Source organism: Chrysemys picta, unplaced genomic scaffold, assembly GCF_011386835.1.
Source record: "Chrysemys picta bellii isolate R12L10 unplaced genomic scaffold, ASM1138683v2 scaf44, whole genome shotgun sequence".
NCBI lineage: Eukaryota > Metazoa > Chordata > Testudines > Emydidae > Chrysemys > Chrysemys picta.
The window spans coordinates 145,035-171,535 of record NW_027052751.1 but is presented as its reverse complement, the minus strand read 5'-3'; the positions used below and the strand labels follow the sequence as shown (position 1 = coordinate 171,535).

Here is a 26,501-nt window from a genome sequence, read left to right as displayed (position 1 = left end):
GATACTATAAAAGGTTTCACTCCAGTCAGGCAGAGAAGAGCCAGGGAGCCAGAGGAGAGGAAGTGTGGCTGAAGGGCTGGTTAATGAAGACACCCTCAAGTCATTGGTAAGGGAGAAGCAGGAGAGCTGTGGGGAAGTGGCCCAGGGAAATGTAGCAGTAAAAGGTTGGCTGCCAACAGCTGCTACCATTAGGGTCCTGGGCTGGAACCCGGAGTAGAGGGCGGGCCCAGGTTCCCCCCAACCCACCACTACAGAAACACCTCCTGGGAGGGGAAGACAGGCCACTGTCAGGACAGGAGGCTAAACTTTTTTGGTACAAGGCTGTAGGAGCAACAGAGACTGTGGGAGTTCTCTCACCAACCTCCTTGCTGGCTTATGATGACAAGGGCTCAGTAGACTGTATCCCTGGCCCTAGAGAGAGAAGGGCTACATGGAGGCTTGCAGTGAGCCTCTGAAGCTAACATAAACTGCCTGGAAGTGCAAGACCCACAGGGACAAGGTCAGAGCTCTGCCACAGGAGGCATAAAGTGCAATAGACCTTATTGGGAGATAGAGGGACAAGACATCAACACTGAATGTGCCTGGGTCACCCTGACAAAGCCGTCTGTTAGACACAGTGGGGAAAGGGAGCCTGAATACACATACTTGTAAGGTTAATTATAAAACAACTGAAATGAACAATCCATTGTTATCAAGGAGGCTTCACTGGCAGGAAGGTACTACTCAGTATGAATAAGGGTGGCAGAATCAGACACTTAACACAAAATCCAGCCACAGTTGAAGGAACTTGTAGTTAAAAGCAAATACCAAGTCCTTACATTCGTACTCAGACTTTACTCTGTCAATACTCAGGCAAAACTCCCATTAAATGTTCCTGAGTAAGGATATTCTGTACAAAGGTTAAAGCTCTCAGCTAGAACTATTGCAATCTCTCAGGAGCAGAAATGATTATTAATTAAATAATATATATTAATATATTAAATTTAATTAATGATTAATTAAATCATATAGTCATATATATACTGATTTACAGACTGAAAGTAATAGAATAATCAAAGTAAAAGGCTTTGTTTCTATAACCCTTTTATAAATCAATGGCATTTCTCATGAAGGATTTACCCACGTCTTAATCAGCCAAGAAGAGGAGTCCTGAATCATGATTGTAGGGGAAAGTTGGTTAATTTGGGCTTCATAGCAAAATTTTCCAAAAAACCCCAAAAAACTGAGGCCAGATTTTTAAAGGTATTTAGGCACCTAGTGGGATTTTCCAAAGTATCTAGGTGACTAACCCCAATTGAGATGAAGAACACTTAGGAGAAGCTTCAATGTATCATCTGTATTTGACCTTTTAAAAATTTTTTATCTTGTTCTATTTTCTAAAGGAAATGTCAGCTACTGAAGCAGTTAGAGGGGGAAACCACACAGCAGTGACAGAACTCATCTTGCTTGGGTTTGGAAGAAGTCTGTGGTTCCAGATTGTCCCCTTTGTGATGTTCCTGGTGATTTACATGATAACCGTGCTGAGAAACACCATCCTGGTCCTCCTTATTAGAGCCTACTCTCACCTTCACACCCCCATGTACTTCTTCCTCATGAACCTGTCACTCTTAGACCTACTTCTCCACCATTGTCCCCAGAGCCATGGCGAGCTTCCTAGCAGGGAGCAAAGCCATTTCCTACAACAGATGTGACACCCAATTCTGCTTCATCACTGTATTCCTCACCACTGAAGGGTACCTCCTGGCAGTGATGGCATATGATCGATACACCGCCATCTGCAACCCGCTCCTGTATTCTGTCACCATGTCCAAGTGGGTTTGCATTCAGAGGGTGGCAGTGTCGTATATCTGCGGCTATGTGAATGCCATGGTGCCAGCGGCGGCTCCAGGCACCAGCGCTCCAAGCGCGTGCCTGGGGAGGCAAGCCCCGGGGGGCACCCTGTCGGTCCCTGTGGGGGCGGCAGTCAGGCAGCCTTTGGTGGCTTGCCTGTGGGAGGTCCGCCGGTCCCCTGGATTCGGCGGCAATTCGGTGGCAGGTACACCGAAGCTGCGGGAGCAGTGGACCTCCCGCAGGCATACCGCCAAAGGCAGCCTGCCTCCTGTGCTTGGGGCAGCAAAAAAGCTAGAGCCACCCCTGCATGGTGCAAACAGGCTTCACCTTTATGCTGCATTATTGTAGGCCTAATGAGATTAATCATTTCTTCTGTGATGGCCCTCCCTTGATCAGTCTCTCCTGAAGTGACATGTATGTCAATAATCTTGTGATGTTTACCTTATGTGGCCTCATCATAGTGAGCACTGCCCTGATTGTGCTCATCTCCTACATCTATATCATCTCCACCATCCTCAGGATTCACTCTGCTGAGGGCAGTCACAGAGCCTTCTCCACGTGTACCTCCCACATGTTGGTTGTGACTTTATTTTATGGGACCACTGCTTTGATGTACACCCAGCCCGTTAGGCTAGCTTCTCTGTTCCCAACAAAAGTGATGTCTGTGTTTTATATCCTTTTCGTTCCCATGTTGAATCCCTTCATCTACAGCCTGAGAAACAAGGAAGTGAAAGATTCTTTAAAAGGACTGTGGGCAAGAAATGTTTGAAAAAATGAACAGTGTCTTTGAAAATAGAGCTGAAACTCAGTGGGTCAAGGTATCGTGCAATACAACATCAAATTCTGAGCAAATGTTTATTTTCTTGTTGGGCGTAGCTTTTGTGCAAGTACAAGCAAATCATTCTGATTCACAGTATCATCTATCTATCAATCTATCAATTTTTTTTTTCTGTGTGTGTGTGTGTGTGTGTCTGTCTCTCGCTCTCTTTCTGTCTTTCCCCTTACCTGACTAGCCGACCAGTGGAACTCATTGCACTGGATATTATTTAGTCAAATGTATTCTCATAATTCTAAAATGGCTTTGATATGTATAGTGACTTCATGCTTCAGGATAATAGTCAGCAACTGCCTGTCTGAGTTAGGAATACATTTTCTCCATGATTTATCATACAATTCTCCTGCCTTTGAAACAGATGATACTTGCCACCATTGGAGACAGGATGCTGCTGCATGGCAATTCCTTTGTTCTTCTCACCTTCCAGAACACTGACCATAACCATAAAATATATTTAAAATAATAAAGACTTTCTATATATTTTTGCATATTTACATATACTTTGAATAGGAATGACCTCAGTCAAAATCCTTAGGTAATGTAAATTGGTGTAGCCAATTTTACTTCTGTGTATCTACATTGATTTACACCACCTCAAGATCTGGTCCTTGAATTATCACTGATGCCTGGGGAGGTAGCTGTTTGGAAATGGTGAACAATGTGACACCTGTATCAGGTACTGGCAACTGATAGAGTCCATGTTAAACTGGATCATCTATGTACAATACTCCTATGTCATGTCTGCAACCCAGCTCAATAAAGTAAGTGGTCTTGTTTCAAATCTCACTCATATTTATTTATGTAAATCAGGAGCATTCACTCATCCAGGTGTAATCACTAGTAGCCACATTCAAATCTGTGGGTCTGATTCTCCTCTCACTAATCCTGATGTAAATCAGGAATAACACCACTGGAGTCAATGGGCTTGATTCCTCTCTCATTCACCTTGACTTAAATTAGGAGTCACTCCACTAAAGTAAATGCAGTTGCACTGTTCTAAAGTATGTATAAATGTATGGAGAATCAGGCCCATTTACTCTACCTTTTAAGATGCAATACATTTAGTGAAACAAACAACTTAAAATCATTTCCCTTTTGATTTGGTCATGAAATGAAAAACACACTTTCAGCCCAGTTCTGCAGCATTTTTTGAGGGTAACATCACGTTGACTTCAGGGGAGGTTTTTGGTGCGTTATGTTTTGCCAGATCAAATTTACTATGAGCATTTACCATGGAAATCCCAGACTATTAACCTGCAAACTTAATTAATGAAATTCAGAATGTACCATTTGGAAAAAAAAATCTAAGTATGAAGAGATATGAATTCTGTCTGTTTTCATTATGTGAATTTCTATCTTCACTGTGGTTTGGCAAAGCATAATCTAAGAATCTTTCTTTCTTTCTTTCTTTCTTTCTTTCTTTCAAAAGATCAAAGGTGTCAGCTTACGGCACTCCTACTCTCATTCATAAGCAGTGATTTCAGTGAGAGTTAGGTGCCTAAATATCTTTTTAAAATCTTGACCTTACTCACTTGAGGAGTCTTAGGCTATGTTTACACTAGCACTTTTATTGGTGTAACTTACGTCGCTCAGGGGTGTGAAAAAACACCCCTCTGAGTGACATAAGTTACACCGACAGACACGCCGGTGTGGACAGCACCATGTCCAAGGACGCAATAGCAAACTATCCCAACTGCATAGAAAAGATAGGAAGTATAGTGAGAAATCACCCCGGCGTAACCAGGAGATCTTCAATGATCTAAAACTCAAAAAAGAGTCCTACAAAAAGTGGAAACCAGGTCAAATTACAAAGGATGAATATAAGCAAATAACACAAGTATGTAGGGACAAAATTAGAAAGGCCAAGGCACAAAACAAGATTAAATTAGCAAAAGACATAAAGGGTAACAAGAAAACATTATGTAAATACATTAGGAGCAAGAGGATGACCAAGGACACGGTAGGCCTGTTACTTCAATGAGGGGAGAAAAACAATACCAGAAAATGTGGAAATGGCAGAGGTGCTTACTGTATTCTTTGTTTCGGTTTTCACCAAGAAGGTTGGTGGCGATTGGTCATCTAACATAATGAATGCCAGTGAAAATGAGGTAGAATTAGAGGCTAAAATAGGGAAAGGACAAGTTAGATGTCTTCAAGTCACAAAGACCAGATGAAATGCATCCTAAAATATTCAGGGACCTGACTGAGGAGATATCTGAGCCATTAGTGATTATCTTTGAAAAGTCATGGAAGATGGGAGAGATTCCAGAAGACTGGAAAAGGGAAAATATAGTGCCAATCTATAAAAAGGGAGATAAGAACAACCTGGGAATTACAGACCAGTCATTTTAACTTCTGTACCCAAAAAGATAATGGAAGAAATAATTAAGTAATCAATTTGCAAATATCTAGAAGACAATAAGGTGATAAGTAACAGTCAGCATGGATTTGTCAAGAACAAATCATGTCAAACCAACCTGATAGCTTTCTTTGACAGGGTAACAAGCCTTGTGGATAGGAGGGAAGCAGAAGATTTGTTATAACTTGACTTTAGTAAGGCTTTAGATACTGTCTCACATGACCTCACAAACAAACTAGAGAAATACAACCTAGATGGACCTACTATAAGGTGGGTGCATAACTGGTTGGCAAACCATTCCCAGAGAGTAGTTATCAGTAGTTCACAGTCATGCTGGAAGGGCATATAAACAGGGATCAGTTCTGGGTCCAGTTCTGTTCAATATCTTCATCAATGATTTAGATAATGACATAAAGAGTACACTTATCAAGTTTGTGGACAATGCCAAGCTGGGAGGGATTGCGAGTGCTTTGGAGGATAGGATTATAATTCAAAATGATGTGGACAAACTGGAGAAATGGTCTGAAGTAAATAAGATGAAATTCAATAAAGACAAATGCAAAGTACTCCACTTAGGAAGGAACAATCAGTTGCACACGTACAAAATGGGAAATGACTGCCTAGAAAGGAGTTCCACGGAAAGAGATGAGCCCCACAAGACCGAGTCAGCTGACACTGGCCAGGTGGAGGTGTTTAATTGCAGTGTAGACATATCCATAGATCCGTGCCTAACAGTGGCCAGCCCTTTGTAGGTCCATTGCCTCCAAAATTCTCAGCCTCTTTGGCTGGAGTTGGCCTCAGAGGTTATGTCTACACTGTAGTGTAAACTCGGGGTTCAAACGCAGGCTCAAGCCTAATCCCCCTTCCATCTACATGCAAACTGTGCTAACCCAGGGCTCAGATCAAGGATCCCACAGGGGTGGAGGATCCAAGCCTGAGTCAAGCCAGGACCAGGGTTCAAACCCTACTGCTTTGCAGTGTAGACACAGCCCCACTGGATTTGTGCTTTGGGGGTATGTCTACTGTGCAATTAAACACCTCACAGGGAGGGAGGGTCCCAGAACCTGGCATCCGGCCTGAACCCGAACATCTACACCACAATTTTACAGCCCCACAGGCTGAGCCCCTCAAGCCCAAGTCAGCTATCATTGGCCAGCTGTGGGTGTTTAATTGCAATGTAGAGATACAATGGTCATCCATCAAAAGCATTCCACAATCCCATGGGCCGGCTTCCTTTGTCCTCTAGACAGTCAAGTTTGGTAGACAGTTAAGTTTTCCCGTGCTGCCCTATGAACAAATGGCTAGAGAATTTGGGGAGGATGCTAGGAAGTCAGGGATTGGACTCAGGCCCACATAATACAGTGTAGATGCTGGAGCCCCAGGTTGGAACACAGGGATCAAAAATTCCTAAACTGGGTTTACAAATGAGTGTAGACTCTCAAGCCCTAGGTTACCAAACACAGGTTCTGCCAACTCTAGTTCTACTAACCTTAGCCTTACACTGCAGTGTAGACATACCGAATGGGGCCAGTTCATGTCAGAGGCGCTAGTCAGTTTCAGGATGTGTGTGTTGACAAGGGTCCAGTCTGCATGGACAGAGTCGGCTCCAATTTACTGCAGATTTCCCTTATTCAGATGGGCCCCAAATGCTGATCATTCACTGAGAGTCCATGAACCGGGCCTTTCACTGGCAGGTGCCTTTTGTCCACTGGGAAGGCTGGTGTTGCTAGCACTGATCCGACTTGGCTGGCCCCGATCCTGGCTTCCAGTTCAAAGAAAGTAAAGACCTTTTCCTTCCACAAGTGGTCTCTGGCACTGTGTTGCAGCTATTGGGTGTGTCTGGTTCTTTATAATGCTGATAAAAACAAAACGCTAGTTTTGCAAAATATTCCAATTTCTAAGTCACCCCCACCCCCTCCAAAAAAGGTTCAAAACAGACCAGGTCTGTCTTTGGATCAGGCTAATGGGTTTGCAATATGAGGACTTAATCTTGATTCACATGGGTGTAACTTAGGCTAACATCTACACTTGGAGCTAGGAATGTGACTTCCAGCTGGTGTAAACATACTTGTGCTAGCTCTCATTGAGCCAGTGTGCTAAAATTAGGAGTGTGGCCACAGTAGCACAGGCAGCGGGAAGCGACAGTACCGTGTGCTAGTCACCCTGAGTGCAAACCTGCTCGGACCACGTGGGTGTATACTTGAGGCAGCTAGCCTGTACTGCCACTCCCCCAGCTCCCAGTGTAGATGTAGCCTTAGAGTAGAATTTGGCTTAGTTGTCCCGAATCGCATTGATATGGAGGCTGCTTTGTACGACTCTAGCAGTGTAAAAAGTGCCTGAAAATGGACATAAATTACATTCACTCCCACCACAAGGCTCTGTTACATCGTGAGAGCCACGTGAAGTGGTTTTAATGTGAATGAGAATTAGGCCTAGGGACTCTCAAGCCAAAAAAGGGAAAAGTTTACACTGAAAATCCTAATGCTGCAGTCTTTTTACAGCCCAATCAGAGAGAAGCAATGGGAATACGTGTGTAAAATCCCCCAGTGTGTTGCGTGTAAACTCTGGCACAATACCGCCCCAAAGGTCATCTAAGGGGGTTGAAATAGACCATAGAAACCAGCACATTCATCCTGCAGAGAGGTGAGAAGAAGGAGCTGGCGGTAGGAGGAATTTATTTTGAATCTAACTCAATTTTAGTTAATGTTCACTTTTACATAGATTGAAAACATAGCTGAGGGCATGTTGCTTTTGGTCCTGTAACTTGAACTATCTCAGCATAGAAACCTGGGACAGATTTTCAGCTAGCGTCATTTGTAACAAAGAATTTTCACCACCTGAGAGTCAGCCCCTTAGTATTTCTTTTTCTTGCTTTTCTCAAGAAATTTAAAACTACAATTAAATAGGTGCCCATCTTCGGAAGTTCCTGGCATTAGCCATCTCAGGGCTCCATATAGAAATGTAAAATCTTCCAAAAGGTATACAGAGTGTGAAATGATGGAATTAGGGTGTATGTTCTTTGGGGGCTTAGGGCTGTCTTTTTGTTCTGGGTTCATCCAGCGCATAGGTCAATGGGGTCCTAATCAATGACTGGGGCTCCTAGTTATTAAGGTAATTGAAAGAAAGAAAGAAAGAAAGAAAGAAAGAAAGAAAGAAAGAAAGAAAGAAAATGTGTCCAACAAGCGATGCAGACCCAAACATACTACTAAACCAGACAGAGATATCTGGCAGATTCTAACAACTGCAAAGAGATAAATCAGTATCTTATAATTAAGTTGAAGGCAAATGGGAGTTTGCATCAGGTTTGATTACTATTTTCGTCGAAAGAGATTGTGTAAAATTAACACTAATGATGAAGTATTTGTTTTGCTTTTTTTTACTTGTTTTTTAATTCCCTGTTTAACTGAGCTGTCTGTGATTTCCAGAAATCTCAGACTCTGAATGTGGCCATTGCCAATTACATTTTAATTTTGCCTGGTCATATGATAAACACAGAACTTCCTAATTCTGTAACATTAGAGGTGTTTAGCAACCAGATAGGACTGTGTGCTTTATCACACATTTATCCGGGGCTCAGTTTCACAAATACACACAAATGACACTCTTTATGTGGCAAAGTTTGCTAAATCAGAGCCTTTGGCTATAGGCGACCCCTAACCATGGGAGTAGTTTGGAGGGAGGGCAGGAGGGGTGTTGCCCTCCCCAAAACTTCAAGCATCAGGCAGGCATGGAATTTGCCCCCCCCCACACACATGCGGGCCCTCCATTGGCCTGATGGAGTTGCCTCCCCCCAAATATAGACATCAAACTACGCCTATGCAGTGACAGATATTATTATTCCCCAAATCCAAGCTGTCAAGGCTGTGGTCTCTGCAGCCTCTGTATTCATGCAGCCTTTACTGGTGTCTTTAGAATGGAGCAGCTTGAGAGCCAAACAATGGGACTGTGTTGATGGTTGGTAGATGCATGAAATGAACTGTTTGTCTTCCATCGCTCTGTATATATATATATGACCCCCATCTCTATAGTTTGATTAATTATATATTTGATTTTCTGCAGAGGTGTATACTCTCACATGTATAGGGAATATTCAGGGGAAGTTCTATGCTTAAACCAGGGTGACTTATGAGATTTGGAATCTCTTCCTGCCCCGCACACATTAGCTGTTCAACCTTGGAAGAGAATCATGTCTTGCTGCTCTGTGGCTCAGTTTCCCCATCTGCAGAAATTAGGTAAATACTGACCTGTCTCAGCCAGTGGTAGTGAGGCTGACACAACTGATGTTAGTTGTTTAGAGGTCCTCAGATGGAAGGTGCTATATAAATGATAGGTGACAGACTGTGATACCTTCATATTGAATGGGACCTTGTTCTGTAAATTATCACAATGGTTTCTGTGGAATTGCTCATGGAACAATTGAAATGATAATCAGTAAGTCTAGCATAATGGGCTCAAAGAATCAGCTTATTAATTATTATTATTATTATTATTTATTTATTTATTACAAATAAGAATAAGAGCAATGCCTTACCTCTTTTTCAGAGCTGGTCAAAAAATGGAATTTCTGTCCTGCAAGAAATACATAGATTTCAAAATTTGTTTTAATTCCAAATAAGGCCAAAAAGTCAAAATCCCAAACTTTTTCATGAAACAAAATATTCTGAAATATTGCATATCAATAAGGAACAATGTTTTTTTTAATAAGGTTGAAACATTTCATTTGAACTTTATCATTTTATTATATTATCTTTCATTTGGACTTTATTATTATATTATATTATATTATATTATATTATATTATATTATATTAACAAAACAAAATATTTCAACCTTATCAATTTCCCATGGAAAATTTTGACAAAATCAATGCATTCCAGCTAAACATTTAGATTTTGTTGAATTCGCATTTTCTTATGGGGAAAACATTTATCTAAATTTTTTAAACCAGTTCTACTTTTTATTACATTTTTCTACATGTCATATACAGTTGTTACATTTCCTTGTAGACCTATAGTCACATACTCCTGGTCTCTGGTAATGTCTTCATACTTCAGATTCACCGAGCAGGGCAGAAAACTCTGTGCTGATTAGATGGAATTCTAGGGGTAAAATGCTGGTGCAAATCAGAGTAGCTCCATTTACTTCAAAGCAGCTTTGCTGATCTGCACCACCTGGGGATCTGCATGGTATACCATTTAGAACACAGTGTAGTCAATCTGTTCCTTATGAATTACCAAGTCAGAAAATGGTTTCAGAGTGGTAGCCGTGTTAGTCTGTATCAGCAAAAAAAAAAACCAAAAAAAAAAAAACCGAGGCGTACTTGTGGCACCTTAGAGACTAACAAATTTATTTGGGCATTAGCTTTCGTGGGCTAAAACCCACTTCATCAGATGCAGGCAGTGGAAAATACAGTAGGAAGATATACAGGCAAGTCGCATCTTAGGCGCATTTAACATGCGCGAATTCAGCTTTGCGCGGTAGGCAAAAATGGGGAAAAAAGAAAAACAACAATATAAAACTGCATTTGTAGTGCGGGCGATTCTGCCAGCCATTGAACTCAATGAGTGTTTCACTATACGCGGTTTTCTCTTTACACGCTAACTGCAGAATGGAACCCCCGCGTAAGATGAGACTTGCCTATATATACACGGAGAACATGAAAAAATGGATGTTGCCATATCAGTATCATGGCAACTCCCATTTTTTCATGTTCTCTGTGTATATATATCTTCCTACTGTATTTTCCACTGCATGCATCCGATGAAGTGGGTTTTAGTCCATGAAAGCTTATGCCCAAACAAATTTGTTAGGGTACATCTACACTACAGGGGGGAGTCGATTTAAGATACGCAAATTCAGCTACGTGAATAGCGTAGCTGAATTCGACGTATCGCAGCCGACTTACCCCGTTGTGAGGACGCGGCAAAATCGACTTCTGAGGCTTTTTGTCGGCGGCGCTTACTACCACCTCCGCTGGTGGAGTTAGAGCGCCGATTCGGGGATCGATTGTCGCGTCCCGACGGGACGTGATAAATCGATCCCCGAGAGGTCGATTTCTACCCGCCGATTCAGGCGGGTAGTATAGACCTAGCCTATGTCTCTCAGGTGCCACAAGTACAAACTGTGTATCCTTATTGGAGAAGGAGGGAAGGTGGGATGGTTAAAGGAATGTGAAAGAGGATAGAATTTAAACAAGTAACTTGGGTCCAAGTGAAATCTATCCATTGGTCTACTGGTCTATTTATTTATTGGTCTATCTGTATTTCTATTGGTCTGCCTGTGTGTCTGTCTGTCTTTCTATTGGTCTATCTGTGAGTCTATCTGTCTAACTGAGGCGTCCTTTCCAGGCAGTCCTGACTGCTCACACAGAAATTATGAACTTTTGGGGGTGATTCTTTTCCTTGAGACATTTTCTCCTGTTTTCTGGCCATATCTAAAGTATGGAAATGCCAATTAACCCACACAGGGATTTTGGAAGGAGCCTCAATGAGATTTGAAGTGGGTGACATGAAGAGAGAATATGCCCATGTGGCTTTTGGGGAAGATTTTCAAAGGCACATGTGGCAGTCAGGCTCCCAGACACTTTAAAGTATTTAGGTGCCTAACTCCCCTAGTAGTCACTCACATACCTTTGGGGAGGTTGGCCACAACTCCTATTGAATGTCCATGGGAATTGGGTCCATAAATTCCATATGTGCCTTTGAACATCCCCCCCTTAGTTCCTGCAGTGGGGCATTCCTTCACATGTTATCTAGATATTTATTGTCCCCCACAGATGAAATATGCAGAAGAATCAAGAAGGGGGAACCTCACTGTGGTGACTGAATTCATTTTACTGGGACTGTCCAACCACCGCGAGCTGGAAGTGCCTCTGTTCTCCATTTATCTGTTATTTTATGCCATTACCCTGACTGGGAACATCCTTCTCATCACAATCACCATGGACCCAGCCCTTCACACCCCCATGTATTTCTTTCTCCGGGTCTTATCCTTCCTGGAGATCTGCTATACTTCAGTCACTGTCCCCAAGATGCTGGTGAACTTCCTCTCAGAGGACAAGAGCATTTCCTACATGGGCTGCTTTGTACAAATGTATTTCCTGCTCTTTCTTGGGGTCTCCGAGTGCTTCCTTCTGGCCGCCATGGCGTATGACCGCTATGTGGCCATATGCAACCCACTGAGATACAGACTCATCATGAACAGGATGGTGTGCCTTTCTTTGGCAGTTCTCTCATGGTTCAGTGGTAATGTGGTGTCCCTCATACAGACAGTCTGGGTTTTCACCTTGCCATTTTGTGGATCCAATAAGATTAACTATTTCTTCTGTGACATTCCCCCATTGATTAAGCTTTCTTGCATTGACACGTCTCAGTATGAAATGCAGTTGTTTACAGCTGCTATACTGGTCATCTTCACTCCATTTACTCTCATCCTTGTGTCCTACATCTTTATTATCTCCACCATCTTAAAGATGGCATCGGCTGAAGGCAGACACAAAGCCTTCTCCACCTGCTCCTCACACCTCATTGTGGTGACATTGTATTATGGGTGCAGCAGTCTGATCTATTTAAGACCCAACTCCATTAACTTGCCAGACAGCAACAAAGTGCTATCTCTGATATACACAACTGTTACCCCCACCTTGAACCCCTTTATCTACAGCCTGAGGAACAAGGAGGTAAAAGAGGCTCTGAGGAGAATATTGGGGGACATGATAAAGAGAAAAAATATTTTCTCATAGAAAGTAATTTGGGAACACCTCTTTTTTCTGATGTCAGTTATATAACGGTGCAAATCTGGAGTAGCTCCTTTGAACTCAATGGCATTCAATGCTATGGTTGAACTGGTGTCCAAAAACTGCAAAAAAGAAACACATAAAATGTTAATGTTCTGTCCAATTTTTGTGTGCATTGGAATTAGAAATGTTGGCCAAAAAAAGTCATCAAAGTTTCAGAACTAATTATCATCTCCATAGCTGATTGAAACACTGAAAAAAATCACAAAAAATCATCTGCATTTAATATAAATAGGCTTTCATTGTTTTCATTTCAACTCAAAATTGCAATGAAGAATGTTGTTGAAATATCTAATTTTGGAAAATAATGGTAATGTTCTCTATGTAATATCATTGTATTGGAGACTACATGTGTATATGATTGTCTTCTAGATACCAGTATTTATTGGGAAGGTCTTGCATGGGAAGGGGATATGGACAGCATCACTTCTAGGTTCATTGCACCATTAAGATTAATGTTGACCAAATGCTATTAATTTAATTATGAATGTTTGGTTGACGGTGGCAAGGTAAGCTGGTGGTTCAGTCATTCCTTCCTATATGTGAGGAAAATTCCTCTGAATTTTCATTCGTCCCTGCCGTGTTTGGCCAAGGTTTGAAAGAAACCGTGGAATATGATGGCATGAATCTTCATGGCCTTGCAACTTCTGTAGTCGATTACACTTGTGCAAAGCAATTACAGACCTGATGTAAAATGCTACCAGAGCAGAATAACAGTGCCTGAGTCTTCTCTGACTGACACCAGTGTAAATCAGAAGCTACTGTACTAACATCAGAGGCCTAAGTCAGAGGAGAAATAGGTCCTGAGCATTTATATTCTTATTCAGAAGTGTGAATGATTGCACAAGTTGCAAGGCAGTGGACATTCATAGTTCCCTCCCCTTCCTAGAATTTGTCCATATAAAGTAGGCCAGAGGACTGGTTGTTCTCCAATTTCTCCACTCCAGGTACACTACAAAAAAGATTTTTTCTCCACAGACCCTTCGGCCAACTCCTGAGTCTCTCAATCCTATTAGGGAATCATAGAATCATAGAATATCAAGTTTGGAAAAGACCTCAGGAGGTCATCTAGTACAACCCCCTGCTCAAGCAGGACCAACCCCCAACTAAATCATCCCAGTAAGGGCTTTGTAAGCCTGACCTTAAAAACCTCCAAGGAAGGAGATTCCACCACCTCCCTAGGTAACCCATTCCAGTGCTTCACCACCCTCCTAGTGAAATAGTGTTTCCTAATATCCAACCTAAACCTCCCCCCATTGCAACTTGAGACCATTACTCCTTATTCTGTCATCTGGTGCCACTGAGAACAGTCTAGATCCATCCTCTTTGGAACCCCCTTTCAGGTAGTTGAAGCAGCTATCAAATCCCCTCTCATTCTTCTCTTCTGCAGACTAAATAATCCCAGTTCCCTCAGCCTCTCCTCTTAAGTCATGTGCTTCACCCTCTAATCATTATTATGCCCTCCGCTGAACTCTTTCCAATTTTTCCACATCCTTCTTGTAGTGTGGGGTGCAAAACTGGACCTCATACTCCATATGAGGCCTCACCAATGCCAAATAGAGAGGAATGCTCACGTCCCTCGATCTGCTGGCAGTGTTCCTACTTATACAGCCCAAAATGCCATTATCCTTCTTGGCAACAAGGGCACACTGTCGAGTCATATCCAGCTTCTCGTCCACTGTAACCCCTAGGTCCTTTTCTGCAGAACTGCTGCCTAGCCAGTTGGTCCCTAGTCTATAGCAGTGCATGGGATTCTTCCATCCTAAATGCAGGACTCTGCACTTGTTCTTAGTTGAACCTCATCAGATTTCTTTTGGCCCAATCCTCTAATTTGTCTAGGTCCCTCTGTACCCTCCAGCATATCTACCACTCCTCCCAATTTAGTGTCATCTGCAAACTTGCTGAGGGTGCAATCCACACCGTCCTTCAGATCATTAATGAAGATATTGAACAAACCGGCCACAGGGCTGACCCTTGGGGCACTCTGCTTGATACCAGCTGCCAACTAGACATGGAGCCATTGATCAATACCCATTGAGCCCGATGATCTAGCCAGCTTTCTATCCATCTTATAGTTCATTCATCCAATCCATACTTTTTTAACTTGCTGGCAAGAATACTGTGGGAGACTGTATCAAAAGCTTTGCTAAAGTCCACAGCTTTCTCCTCATCCACAGAGCCAGTTATTTTGTCATAGAAGGCAATTAGGTTAGTCAGGCATTACTGGCCCTTGGTGAATCCATGCTGACTGTTCCTGATCACTTTCCTCTCCTCTAAGTGCTTCAGAACAGATTCCTTGAGGACCTGCTCCATGATTTTCCAGGGACTGGGGTGAGGCTGACTGGCCTGTAGTTCCCCAGATCCTCTTTCTTCTTTTTTTTTTAAAGATGGGCACTACATTAGCCTTTTTCCAGTCATCCGGGACCCCCCCCGATTGCCATGAATTTTCAAAGATAACACTGGTCTAGAATTTTTGAGAAGTCGTCTACTTCAGAGATAAAATGTGCTATTTATTATGTATTTTGATGTGCTGAATTCAAATATGACAATTAAAACAACTGATTGGCTACTGTTTCTAAGATATTTAAGTTTTTACATTTTTTGTATGTATATTGTGTAGATAGTAGAGTTTTAATCATAAATTGTAAACCTAGGTCTTTTCATGGGTTTATGGTTGCTTTACATGATAATATTTCACCTGTCCTGTTTATGTAACACTTTAAAAATCAGCAAAAGGGTTATATAAATAAAATTGATTATGAAACAAAAGGCAAAAATTTCCTATTCAGTGTCTACTCAGCGCTTCTTGGCTTGTCTCTTATATTCATTAAATGGAGCATCTCTTGTCACTGTCCAGCAATAGTCTGCAAGCACTGATGGGCTCCATTTACCCTGATAGCGTTTCTCCATTGTTGCAATGTCCTGGTGAAATCGCTCGCCGTGCTCGTCGCTCACTGCTCCGCAGTTCGGTGGAAAAAATCTAGATGAGAGTGCAAAAAATGTATCTTTAGTGACATGTTGCAACCAAGGCTTTTGTAAGCCTTGAGGAGGTTTTCCACCCACAACCTGTAGTTTTCTGCCTTGTTGTTTCCGAGAAAATGTATTGCCACTAACTGGAAGGCTTTCCATGCCGTCTTTCCCTTGCCACACAGTGCATGGTCAAATGCAGCATCTCGAAGAAGTTCACAAATCTGAGGACCAACAAAGACACCTTCCTTTATTTTAGCTTCACTTAGGCATGGTCTACACTAGGAGGTTATGTCAAATTTAGCAGCGTTAAATCGAATTAACCCTGCACCTGTCCACACAACAAAGCTATTTAGTTCGACATAGAGGTCTCTTAAATTCGATTTCTGTACTCCTCCCCGACGAGGGGAGTAGCGCTAAATTCGACATGGCCATGTTGAATTAGGGTAGATGTGGATGGAAATCGACGCTAATAGTTCTGGGAGCTATCCCACAGTGCACCACTCTGTTGACGTTCTGGACAGCAGTTCGAGCTCAGATGCTCTGACCAGCCACACAGGAAAAGCCCTGAGAAAATTTGAATTCCTTTTCCTGTCTGGGCAGTTTGAATCTCATTTCCTGTTTGGACATCGTGGTGAGCTCAGCAGCACTGGCAACAATGCAGAGCTCTCCAGCAGAGATGGCCATGCAATCTCAGAATAGAAAGAAGGCCCCAGCATGGACTGATCGGGAAGTCTTGGATCTGATCGCTGTGTGGGGCGATGAGTCCGTGCTTTCAGAGCTGCGATCGAAAAGACGGAATGCAAAGATCTACGAGAAGATCTCAAAAGCCATGACAGAGAGAGGATACAGCCGGGATGCAATGCAGTGCCGTGTGAAAATCAAGGAGCTGAGACAAGCGTACCAGAAGACCAAAGAGTCAAACGGACGCTCTGGATCCCAGCCCCAGACATGCCGTTTCTACGAGGCACTGCATTCCATTCTAGGTGCGGCCGCCACCACTACCCCACCACTGACCGTGGACTCTGAGGATGGGATATGTCGACGGCCGCTTCCTCGGAAATGTTAGCGGATGGGGAAGATGAGGAAGGTGGGGAGGAGGACGAAGCAGTCAACAGCGCTTACAACTTTGATTTCTGTGACAGCCAGGATCTCTTCATCACCCTCACAGAGATCCCCTACCAACTGTCCCCAGGCGTTAATCCAGACCCTGAATCAGGGGAAGGATCAGTCGGTAAGTGTTTTAAACATGTAAACATTTATTTTGAACAGAACAGGAATATTAACAATGGGTTTTTCATGATTTGTTTGCCCTAGGCGCTTAACGTTTAGTCCTTGGCAGTGCAACTACTGCAAAAGAATCTAACAATGTCTGGTTTATCATGATTAGTTTGCCCTAGGCGCTCTACTTTTTAGTCCTTGCCAGTGCAGCTACTGGAAAAGAAGGTCTATATGTCTGGGGATAGAGCTGAAATCCTCATGGGACATCTCCACGAAGCTCTCCTGGAGGTAATTGGAAAGCCTTTGCATGAGGTTCCTGGGAAGAGCGGCCTTATTGTGTCCTCCGTGGTAGGAAACTTTTCCTTGCCAGGTTATCATCAAGTACTCTGGGATCATTGCCTTGCAGAGCATGGCGGCATATGGCCCTGGTTTTTGCTGGCTTTCACGCAGCATGCGTTCTTTCTCAGTCTCAGAAATTCTCAGCAGAGTGATGTCACTCATGGTGACCTGCTTAGAATTAGGGGAATGTTACTATTGGGACTGCTTGCCTGTTCCTTTACAGAACTGTCACCGGCAGTTTACAGCCACGCGGTGGAGGCGAGAGAGGGGCAGCATACAGGGATCTTTCCTGGGGACAGCTGCGAGGGGGTGGGACAGGGGCAGAGTTCATGCTTGCCGGATTGCCTGCAGCAGGAACTGGCCAACGATAGGAGCATTGCTTTGAATGTGAAAGGAGGGCACTGCTATAATTTAAGTTTTAAGCAGCCAAAAGTCTACGGCTTAGCCTGTCAGCCTGCTACCCGAATTCTGCTGTGCTGCCTCGCTTGTCTGATCTCCACTGCAAGACCCCAGGCACTGAATGCGAAGGCCAAAAATTCGACCTTGTCCTGAGTGCGCATGTGATAGGTGCTGTGCATGGTCTTGTTCACAGAGAAAGACTATGTTCATTGTTCACAAAAAATTATCTTTGTGAGGAATTCACTCCCTTTTTCCCATCCCACAAGCTGCGACTGTCTCCCGACCTACCCTGGCATTCCCCTCCCAGAGGCTGGCGCAGATTAAGCGGAGAAAGAAAAGGACATGGAACGACATGTTCTCAGAACTTATGGGCTGCTCCCGAGCCGATGTAGCCCAGCAGACCCAGTGGAGGGAGAACATGTCACAATACCAGTGAGCACACAGCGAACGAGAGGAGAGGTGGCGGCAGGAAGACCAGCAGGCTACTCAAACGCTGCTTGGACTAATGAGGGAGCAAACGGACACGCTCTGGCACCTTGTGGATGTTCTGCAGGACTGGAGGCAGGAGGACAGAGCCCCGCTGCAGTCTATCTCTAACCGCCCTCTCCCGCCACAAACTCCCATACCCCCTCACCCAAAGTCCCAAGAAGGAGGGGCGGCAGGGGCCATGAAAACTGTCACTCCACCCCTGCAGACCGCTCAAGTACCAGAAGGCTGTCATTCCCAAAAATTTGATAAGTCCTTTCCTTCCCGCCTCACCCAAGCCCCCATCCCAGTTTCATCCCCTAACTGTCTAGTTGCTAATAAAAGATACGTTTCTGTTAATTACTGTTTCCATCATGTTCTTTTAGGGGAGAGTGTGTTTGAAGGGGGGAAAGGAGGTTGGTAATTGGAGAGGACAGTTACCTTTACCAGGGTACAGACACGGGGGCTGGTTCAGCAGAAGGTCACACACACATTGCAGTCACTAGGCACCCTGGTCAGTCTGGGAGGTGGTTTTCATGTTCTGTGTGTGGGGGGCCATGTGACTTTGTGGTGTGGGAGGGTGGATAGAGATCTTATGCAGCGGTCCTTATCCTAGATCACAGAGCCACGCAGCAGGGGATCTGTAACCATCCTCCCCCACCACAAAGTCACATAGCCCCCACACACAGAGTCCCAAAAAGGAGGGGTGGCAGGCTCCGTTGAAACAACCAGTCCACCACTGCGGACCACTCTAGGAGCAGGAGCCTGTCATTCCTTGAGTTTAGAAGCGTTCTTTCCATCACTACGCCCGCTCCCTACCACAGTCTGCATCCCAGTTTCAACACTTTACCGTGAAATACGTAATAAAGAAAACGGTGTTCATTAACAAAGTTCCATTTATTTTATTTTTAAACGTGTGTTGGAAGGGGGGGGATGGGGTGAACGGGGTATGTAGCTGGAGAGGATAGTCAACAGTAAGTGGGTAAAGAAATGGGGGCAGGTTCAGCTTCTCTTTAAACAAACTTAATAGTCACAGGTTACCCTGCTCACTGAGGAACCTAGCTTTCAAAGCCTCCCGGATGCACAGCACGTCCCGCTGGGCTCTTCTAATCGCACGGCTGTCTGGCTGGGCGTAATCAGCGGCCAGGCTATTGGCCTCAACCTCCCACCCCGCCATAAAGGTCTCCCCCTTGCTCTCACACAGATTGTGGAGCACACAGCAAGCTGCAATAACAATGGGGATATTGGTTTCGCTGAGATCACAGCGAGTCAGTAAGCTTCTCCATCTCCCCTTGAGATGTCCAAAAGCAAACTCCACCACCATTCTGCACTTGCTCAGACAGTAGTTGAAGAGTTCTTTTTCAGTGTCCAGGGCGCCTATATAGGGCTTCATGAGCCAGGGCATTAGCGGGTAGGCTGGGTCCCCGAGGATCACTATAGGCATCTCCACATCCCCAAGAGTTATTTTCTGGTCCGGGAAGTAAATACCTTCCTGCAGCCGTCTAAACAGACCAGAGCTCCTGAAAACATGAGCGTCATGAACCTTGCCCAGCCATCTGACGTTGATGTTTGTAAAACGTCCCCTATGGTCCACCAGTGCTTGCAGCACCATTGAAAAGTGGCCCTTTCGGTTAATGTACTGGCTGGCCTGGTGGTCTGGTCCCAGGATAGGGATGTGAATTCCATCTTGTAGATAAATCTCTGATAATTTTCATATGACTTTACATTGTGCCTCTTCATATAACCTTGTGGTGGGTCTACGCCATGGCAAAATGGCTGGAGATTTTAAAACAGAATTTTTTTTCTAGATGGAGTGTTAACGCCCTTTTACTGAGAGAAAGGGAGAATTTACACTCACAAAAAAATGCACCACTTAATTAGCATTTGTGCAGCCCCAAGTACCAAACACACTGTGGCAGAGACCAAGCAGGTTCTGCCAGGGTGAAAGCACTGTGCTAATTTGTTTCCAAGCTTCTATCTTTCAGGCTCTGGACCAGAACATCAGGAGAGCTGGTACCAGCTGAAGAGTTATAAAATACCATGGTTATAGTGTCATGACAAAGTCTGTGTTCAGTGTTCTGTGTTGCATGTTCTGTGTCTGTCTCTAGTGGTGTCCTGTGCTAGCATTGGGTCTAGAAAAAGAGGGGATACTACACTAAACAGGGCAAATGTCTTTTCCTCCCTCTACTTCCCCCATGTCCATCCAATTTATCAATACCACTTGTGTCCAAAACACTTTGGTCCCCAGTGCATCAGGTTTATTTTTTGTTAGGTTCTCTAATAGTCATTTTGTTGTTAATTTTTGTTATTAATACATTTGTATTGTTAGTTACATTTGCTTGTATTGTTAATTCCACACTGTCCTCTATGCACTCTGGTTCTTCTTCCCCAAGCCCTAAACGGTAGTTCTTGGGCCCCCATAACCTGTAAGACCTTGGCCCATAATTGAATGGCCCCATCTTTCAGGTCCCCAGAAACCTCTGAGAACAACTGTTAAAAATAGGGAATTCTACAACATTTTAGCAACTAAATGTTAGTTTAAGTCCAAATCAGCTTAACCTTGCATAACAACTGTGGTACTCCTACAAAATCTTATTTGTTGTGTGTGCTTAAAAAGGTCCTGACCTCAGTGACTTTTATTGTTTGATGGCTATTGTAGCATCAAACTTGGGCCTCATTTTGTTTGTCAATGTACCCAATTATTGTAATGGTAATGGTTTTGTTGTATTTCCAATTATTATAATTATAATTGTTTGCATTTGTGTTTATGTTATATCTGGTGTTTAGTCAATTCTAATAGTTTTAGTTATATTCACCTGGTTATAATTGTTTGGTTTGTTTGCAACAAATACAAAAGATTTATATGGTGACCACTCAAGAATTGTTCTTGAGAGGTCAAAAGGGGGACAATGTAGATAAATCTCTGATAATTTTCATATGACTTTACATTGTGCCTCTTCATATAATCTTGTGGTGGGTCTACCCACGTGTTACCTCTGTTTTCATGGAACTTTGTATCAAAGCCTCATTTAGAAACTTTGCATTGCCCTTGGTATAATATTATAGCCCCTAAGGATAGAATAAGATAGAAGAAAAATTTCTTTTTGCTAGCAGTAGAACAAGAGCTCTCCCCCCCCACTCTTAATCAATTGCCCTGTTGTGTGGATGAGCAAGGCATAAAAGGCAGCACCTCCAGACAGCCTCAACTGTTGGAGAGGGGCTGGGAGCCAGACCCAAGGACAATAAAACGTGTCAAGTGGGCTCATTAAAGACAAGCAGACATACCGACGGCCTCGGGGGTTAGAAGCAAGCACCTTCTTTGGAAACACCCTCTTTGCAGCATTGGGACAACACTCAAAAGAAAGCAGCACAAAGGACCAATGGACACAAACACAGAGTTTAAATCTGGTATAGATTTGCATAAAAGGAAAGCTGCTATAAAAGTAAGGTGTCTTGCAGAGGACCCCGGGTCTCGTCTTGTCAACATGGGAGCATCGATCCGGATCGGCAGAAGCCCGGCTCCACCCCCTCCCGCATCTAACTCACCTGGCCAGTGAAGTTAAGGGGAGCAACTAATTGGTAACAACAAGACGGAGTGTGTTTGTGTGTGTGTGTGAGTGTAAGTGTAAGTGTAATATATTATATGCATATAATACAGTGTTAATGAATACATGGATTACTAATAAATGTGGCGTTTTGTCTTATTCCCCCTGAAAAGATCCTGTGCAGTACTTTAAGTACAACAATCTATAGCCCCACCGCAGTTTGGGAATCCCATCGCGGCGAAGCCATCTATGATGACCTGGACGTTTCAAAGGGTCACTACCTTTGACAGCAGTAGCTCAACGATTGCGTTGGCTACTTGCATTACAGCAACCCCCACGGTAGATTTGCCGATGCCAAAGTGATTCGCGACTGACCGGTAGCTGTCTGGTGTTGCAAACTTCCAGAGGGCTATGGCCACTCGCTTCTGGACCATCAGGGCTGCTCGCATCCGGGTGTCCTTGTGCTTCAGGGCAGGGGACAGCAACTCACAAAGTTCCAGGAAAGTTCCCTTCCGCATACGAAAGTTTCGCAGCCACTGTGATTCATCCCAGACCTGCAGCACTATGTGGTCCCACCAGTCCGTGCTTGTTTCCCGGGCCCAGAATCGCCGTTCCACAGCATCACCATGACCCATTGCCACCATTATGTTCACGGCGCGGGGACCTGTGCTTTGTGAGAGGTCTGTGCCACTCTCAGACTTCAGGTCCTCACCGCGCTGCCGTAGCCTCCTCTCCAGATTTCTCAACATCTGCCTCTGGGAAAGGTGGCTGATAAGGTGCGAGGTGTTGACAATGGCCATAACTGCAGCGATGGTTGCAGCAGGCTCCATGGTCGCAGTGCTGTGGCGTCCACGATGTCACTCAGCAGAAAAGTGCGCGAACTGATTTCCCGCCGGCGCTTTCATGGAGGGAGGGCGGGAGTGACGGTTGGATGACAACAGTTACCCAAAACCACCCTCGACACATTTTTTTCCCCAGCAGTCATTGGGGGCTCGACCCAGAATTACGATGGGCAGCGGGGACTGCAGGAACTGTGGGATAGCTGTCCACAGTGCACCGCTTCCAATGTTGACGCTTGCCCCGTTAGTGTGGACTCACACAGTCGAATTACTGTTCTTAGTGTGGATACACACATTCGACTTTGTAATATCGATTCCACATATTCGATTTAAGTACAATCGAACTACTCTCATAGTGTAGACATACCCTTAACCTTGGCAATTTTCCACGGAGGTACTTGAAAGCTGCTTGTGTTTTGTCAATGGCCTTGACAAAGTTCTTCATCAGACCCAGCTTGATGTGTAAAGGTGGTAACAAAATCTTCCTTGATTCAACAAGTGGTGGATGCTGAACACTTTTCCTCCCAGGCTCCAATGACTGTCAGAGTGGCCAATCTTTCTTGATGTAGTGGGAATCTCTTGCATGACTATCCCATTCACAGAGAAAACAGCAGTACTTTGTGTATCCAGTCTGCAGACCAAGCAAGAGAGCAACAACCTTCACATCGCCACAAAGCTGCCACTGATGTTGGTCATAGTTTATGCACCTCAAAAGTTGTTTCATGTTATCATAGGTTTCCTTCATATGGATTGCATGACCAACTGGAATTGATGGCAAAACATTGCCATTATGCAGTAAAACAGCTTTAAGACTCATCTTCGATGAATCAATGAACAGTCTCCACTCATCTGGATTGTGAACGATGTAGAGGGCTGCCATCACACCATCGATGTTGTTGCAGGCTACAAGATCACCTTCCATGAAGAAGAATGGGACAAGATCCTTTTGACGGTCACGGAACATGGAAACCCTAACATCACCTGCCAGGAGATTCCACTGCTGTAGTCTGGAGCCCAACAGCTCTGCCTTACTCTTGGGTAGTTCCAAATCCCTGACAAGGTCATTCAGTTCACCTTGTGTTATGAGGTGTGGTTCAGAGGAGGAGGATGGGAGAAAATGTGGGTCCTGTGACATTGATGGTTCAGGACCAGAAGTTTCATCCTCTTCCTCTTCCTCGTCTGACTCAAGTGAGAATGCTTCTGGTGCATCAGGAACCGGCAGTCCTTCTCTGTGGGGTACTGGGCGTATAGCTGATGGAATGTTTGGATAATGCACAGTCCACTTTTTCTTCTTTGACACACCTTTCCCAACTGGAGGCACCATGCATAAGTAACAATTGCTGGTATGATCTGTTGGCTCTCTCCAAATCATTGGCACTGCAAAAGGAATAGATTTCCTTTTCCTGTTCGACCACTGGCGAAGATTTGTTGCACAAGTGTTGCAGCATATGTGTGGGGCCCATCTCTTGTCCTGATCTCCAATTTTGCAGCCAAAATAAAGGTGATAGGCTTTCTTAACCATAGTGGTTATACTGCGCTTTTGGGTTGCAAAAGTCACTTCACCACAAACATAGCAGAAGTTATCTGCACTGTTCACACAAGTATGAGGCCTTTCTTCTCACTTTGGCTAAACAGAAATGTGTCCCTTTGCAAAATCAAACACTGACAAATAAGAGAGCATGACACTGTATGATTTCTAGAGCTGATATAGGGCAATTTGTTCAGCAGAGTGATGTAAGCTTCGTTATGATTACATCATCCACGACTTCTAGGAATAACATGATGCAATTCATATAATGTATGACGCAATACCAGCTTCAGATTTCATCATTCATTGTTTTGCCTAAAAAGCAAGTAATGTCCAAACCCAGTCATAGATTTATTCATAGATCCAGTCAAAGATGTATTTTAGTCATTTCTGGTTTAAATTGAGATCCCTTCCCTTTATAACTCACTTATCCTCCGCCATTCCCAAGTCAAGGGTTGTATATACTGACCCAATAGCATATCTTGAAAACTAGAGCCAATCAACAATTTTAAGCATCATTTTCATTCTCAGTGACCCAGAATTAGTAAAGTTTGACTACATTTATTTCAGAAGCATTTTGGCTGTAGAGCAGTGTAATGGCCAATGGCTTTTGAATCACATTCAGCAAGCTTTAGCACCCTCGGATGCAGTGCATCCAGCCCCATGGACCTGTGCTCATCCAGCTTTTCTAAACAGTCTTGAGCCACTTCTTTCTCCACAGAGGGCTGGTCACCTCCTCCCCATGATGTGCTGTCTAGTGCAGTAGTCTGGGAGCTGACCTTGTTCGTGAAGGCAGAGGCAAAAAAAAAAAAGCATTGAGTACATTAGCTTTTTCCAAATCCTCTGTCACTAGGTTGCCTCCCCCATTCAGTAAGGGGCCCACACGTTCCTTGACCTTCTTGTTGTTGCTAACATACCTGAAGAAACCCTTCTTATTACTTTTAACATCCATTGCTAGCTGCAACTCCTAGTGTGATTTAGCCTTCCTGAGTTCACTCCTGCATGCCTGAGCAATATTTTCATACTCCTCCCTGGTCATTTGTCCAGTCTTCCACTTCTTGTAAGCTTTTTTGTGTTTAACATCAGCAAGGATTTCACTGTTAAGCCAAGCTGGTTGCCTGCCATATTTACTATTCTTTCTACACATTGGGGTGATTTGTTCCTGCAACCTCAATAAGGATTCTTTAAAATACAGCCAGCTCTCCTAGACTCCTTTCCCCTTCATGTTATTCTCTCTAGGGACTCTGCCCATCAGTTCCCTGAGAGAGTCAAAGTCTGCTTTTCTGAAGTCCAGGGTCCATATTCTGCTGCTCTCCTTTCTTCCTTGTGTCAGGATCCTGAACTCGACCATCTCATGGTCACTGCCTCCCAGGTACCCATTCACTTTTGCTTCCCCTACTAATTCTTCCCTGTTCGTGAGCAGCAAGTCAAGAAGATCTCTGCCAACCTAGTTGGTTCCTCCAGCACTTGCTCCAGGAAATTGTCCCTTACACATTCCAAAAACTTCCTGGATTGTCTGTGCACTGCTGTATTGCTCTCCCAGCAGATATTGGGGTGATTGATGTCCCCCATAAGAACCAGGGCCTGTGATCTAGCAACTTTTGTTAGTTGCCTGAAGAAAGTCTCGTCCACCTCATCCTCCTGGTCTGGTGGTCTATAGCCATGACATCACCCTTGTTGCTCACACTTCTAAACTTAATGCAGAGACTCTCAGGTTTTTCTGCAGTTTCATATCGGAGCTCTGAGAAGTCATATTGCTCTCTTACCTACAATGCAACTCCCCCACCTGTCCTTCCTGAACAGTTTAGAGCCATCCATGACAGTACTCCAGTCATGTGAGTTATCCCACCAAGTCTCTGTTATTCCAATCACATCATAATTCCTTGACTGTGCCAGGACTTCCTGTTCTCCCTGCTTGTTTCCCAGGCTTCTTGTATTTGTGTATAGTCACTTAAGATAACTTGCTGATCGTCCTGCTTTCTCAGTATGAGGCAGGAGTCCTCCCCCTTGTGCATTCCTGCTCATGCTTCTTACTGGTATTCCACTTACCTCAGGACTTTGGGCTTCTTCCCCTGGTGAACCTAATTTAAAGCCCTCCTCAGTAGGTTAGCCAGCCTGCTTGCGAAGATGCTCTTCCCTCTTTTCGTTAGGTGGAGCCCGTCTTTGCTTAGCAGTCCTTTTTCTTGGAACATCATCCCGTTCTTTGGTCAAAGAATCCAAAGCCTTCTCTCCAACACCACCTGCATAGCCATTCATTGACTTACATGATTCGACGGTCTCTACCAGTGCATTTTCCTTCTACAGGGAGGATGGACGAGAACACCATTTGTGCCTCAGACTGCTTTATCTTTCTTCCCAGATCCATGTAGTCTTCAGTAA

At 44.0% G+C, this 26,501-nt stretch overlaps 1 protein-coding gene and 2 pseudogenes across 1 annotated transcript; all 3 read left to right on the top strand.

Moving 5' to 3' along the window:
• Nucleotides 1–1,385: 1,385 nt before the first annotated feature.
• Nucleotides 1,386–2,125, top strand: LOC112059633 (olfactory receptor 5I1-like; annotated as a pseudogene).
• A 12-nt stretch (nucleotides 2,126–2,137) lies between these two features.
• LOC135972172 (olfactory receptor 9S13-like) lies at nucleotides 2,138–3,095 on the top strand (annotated as a pseudogene).
• Nucleotides 3,096–11,799: 8,704 nt separating this feature from the next.
• LOC101943989 (olfactory receptor 10A7-like) lies at nucleotides 11,800–12,765 on the top strand. Its single transcript, XM_005286731.2, has one exon. The coding sequence runs from the start codon at nucleotides 11,800–11,802 to the stop codon at nucleotides 12,763–12,765; it is 966 nt and encodes a 321-aa protein (XP_005286788.1).
• Nucleotides 12,766–26,501: the final 13,736 nt, after the last annotated feature.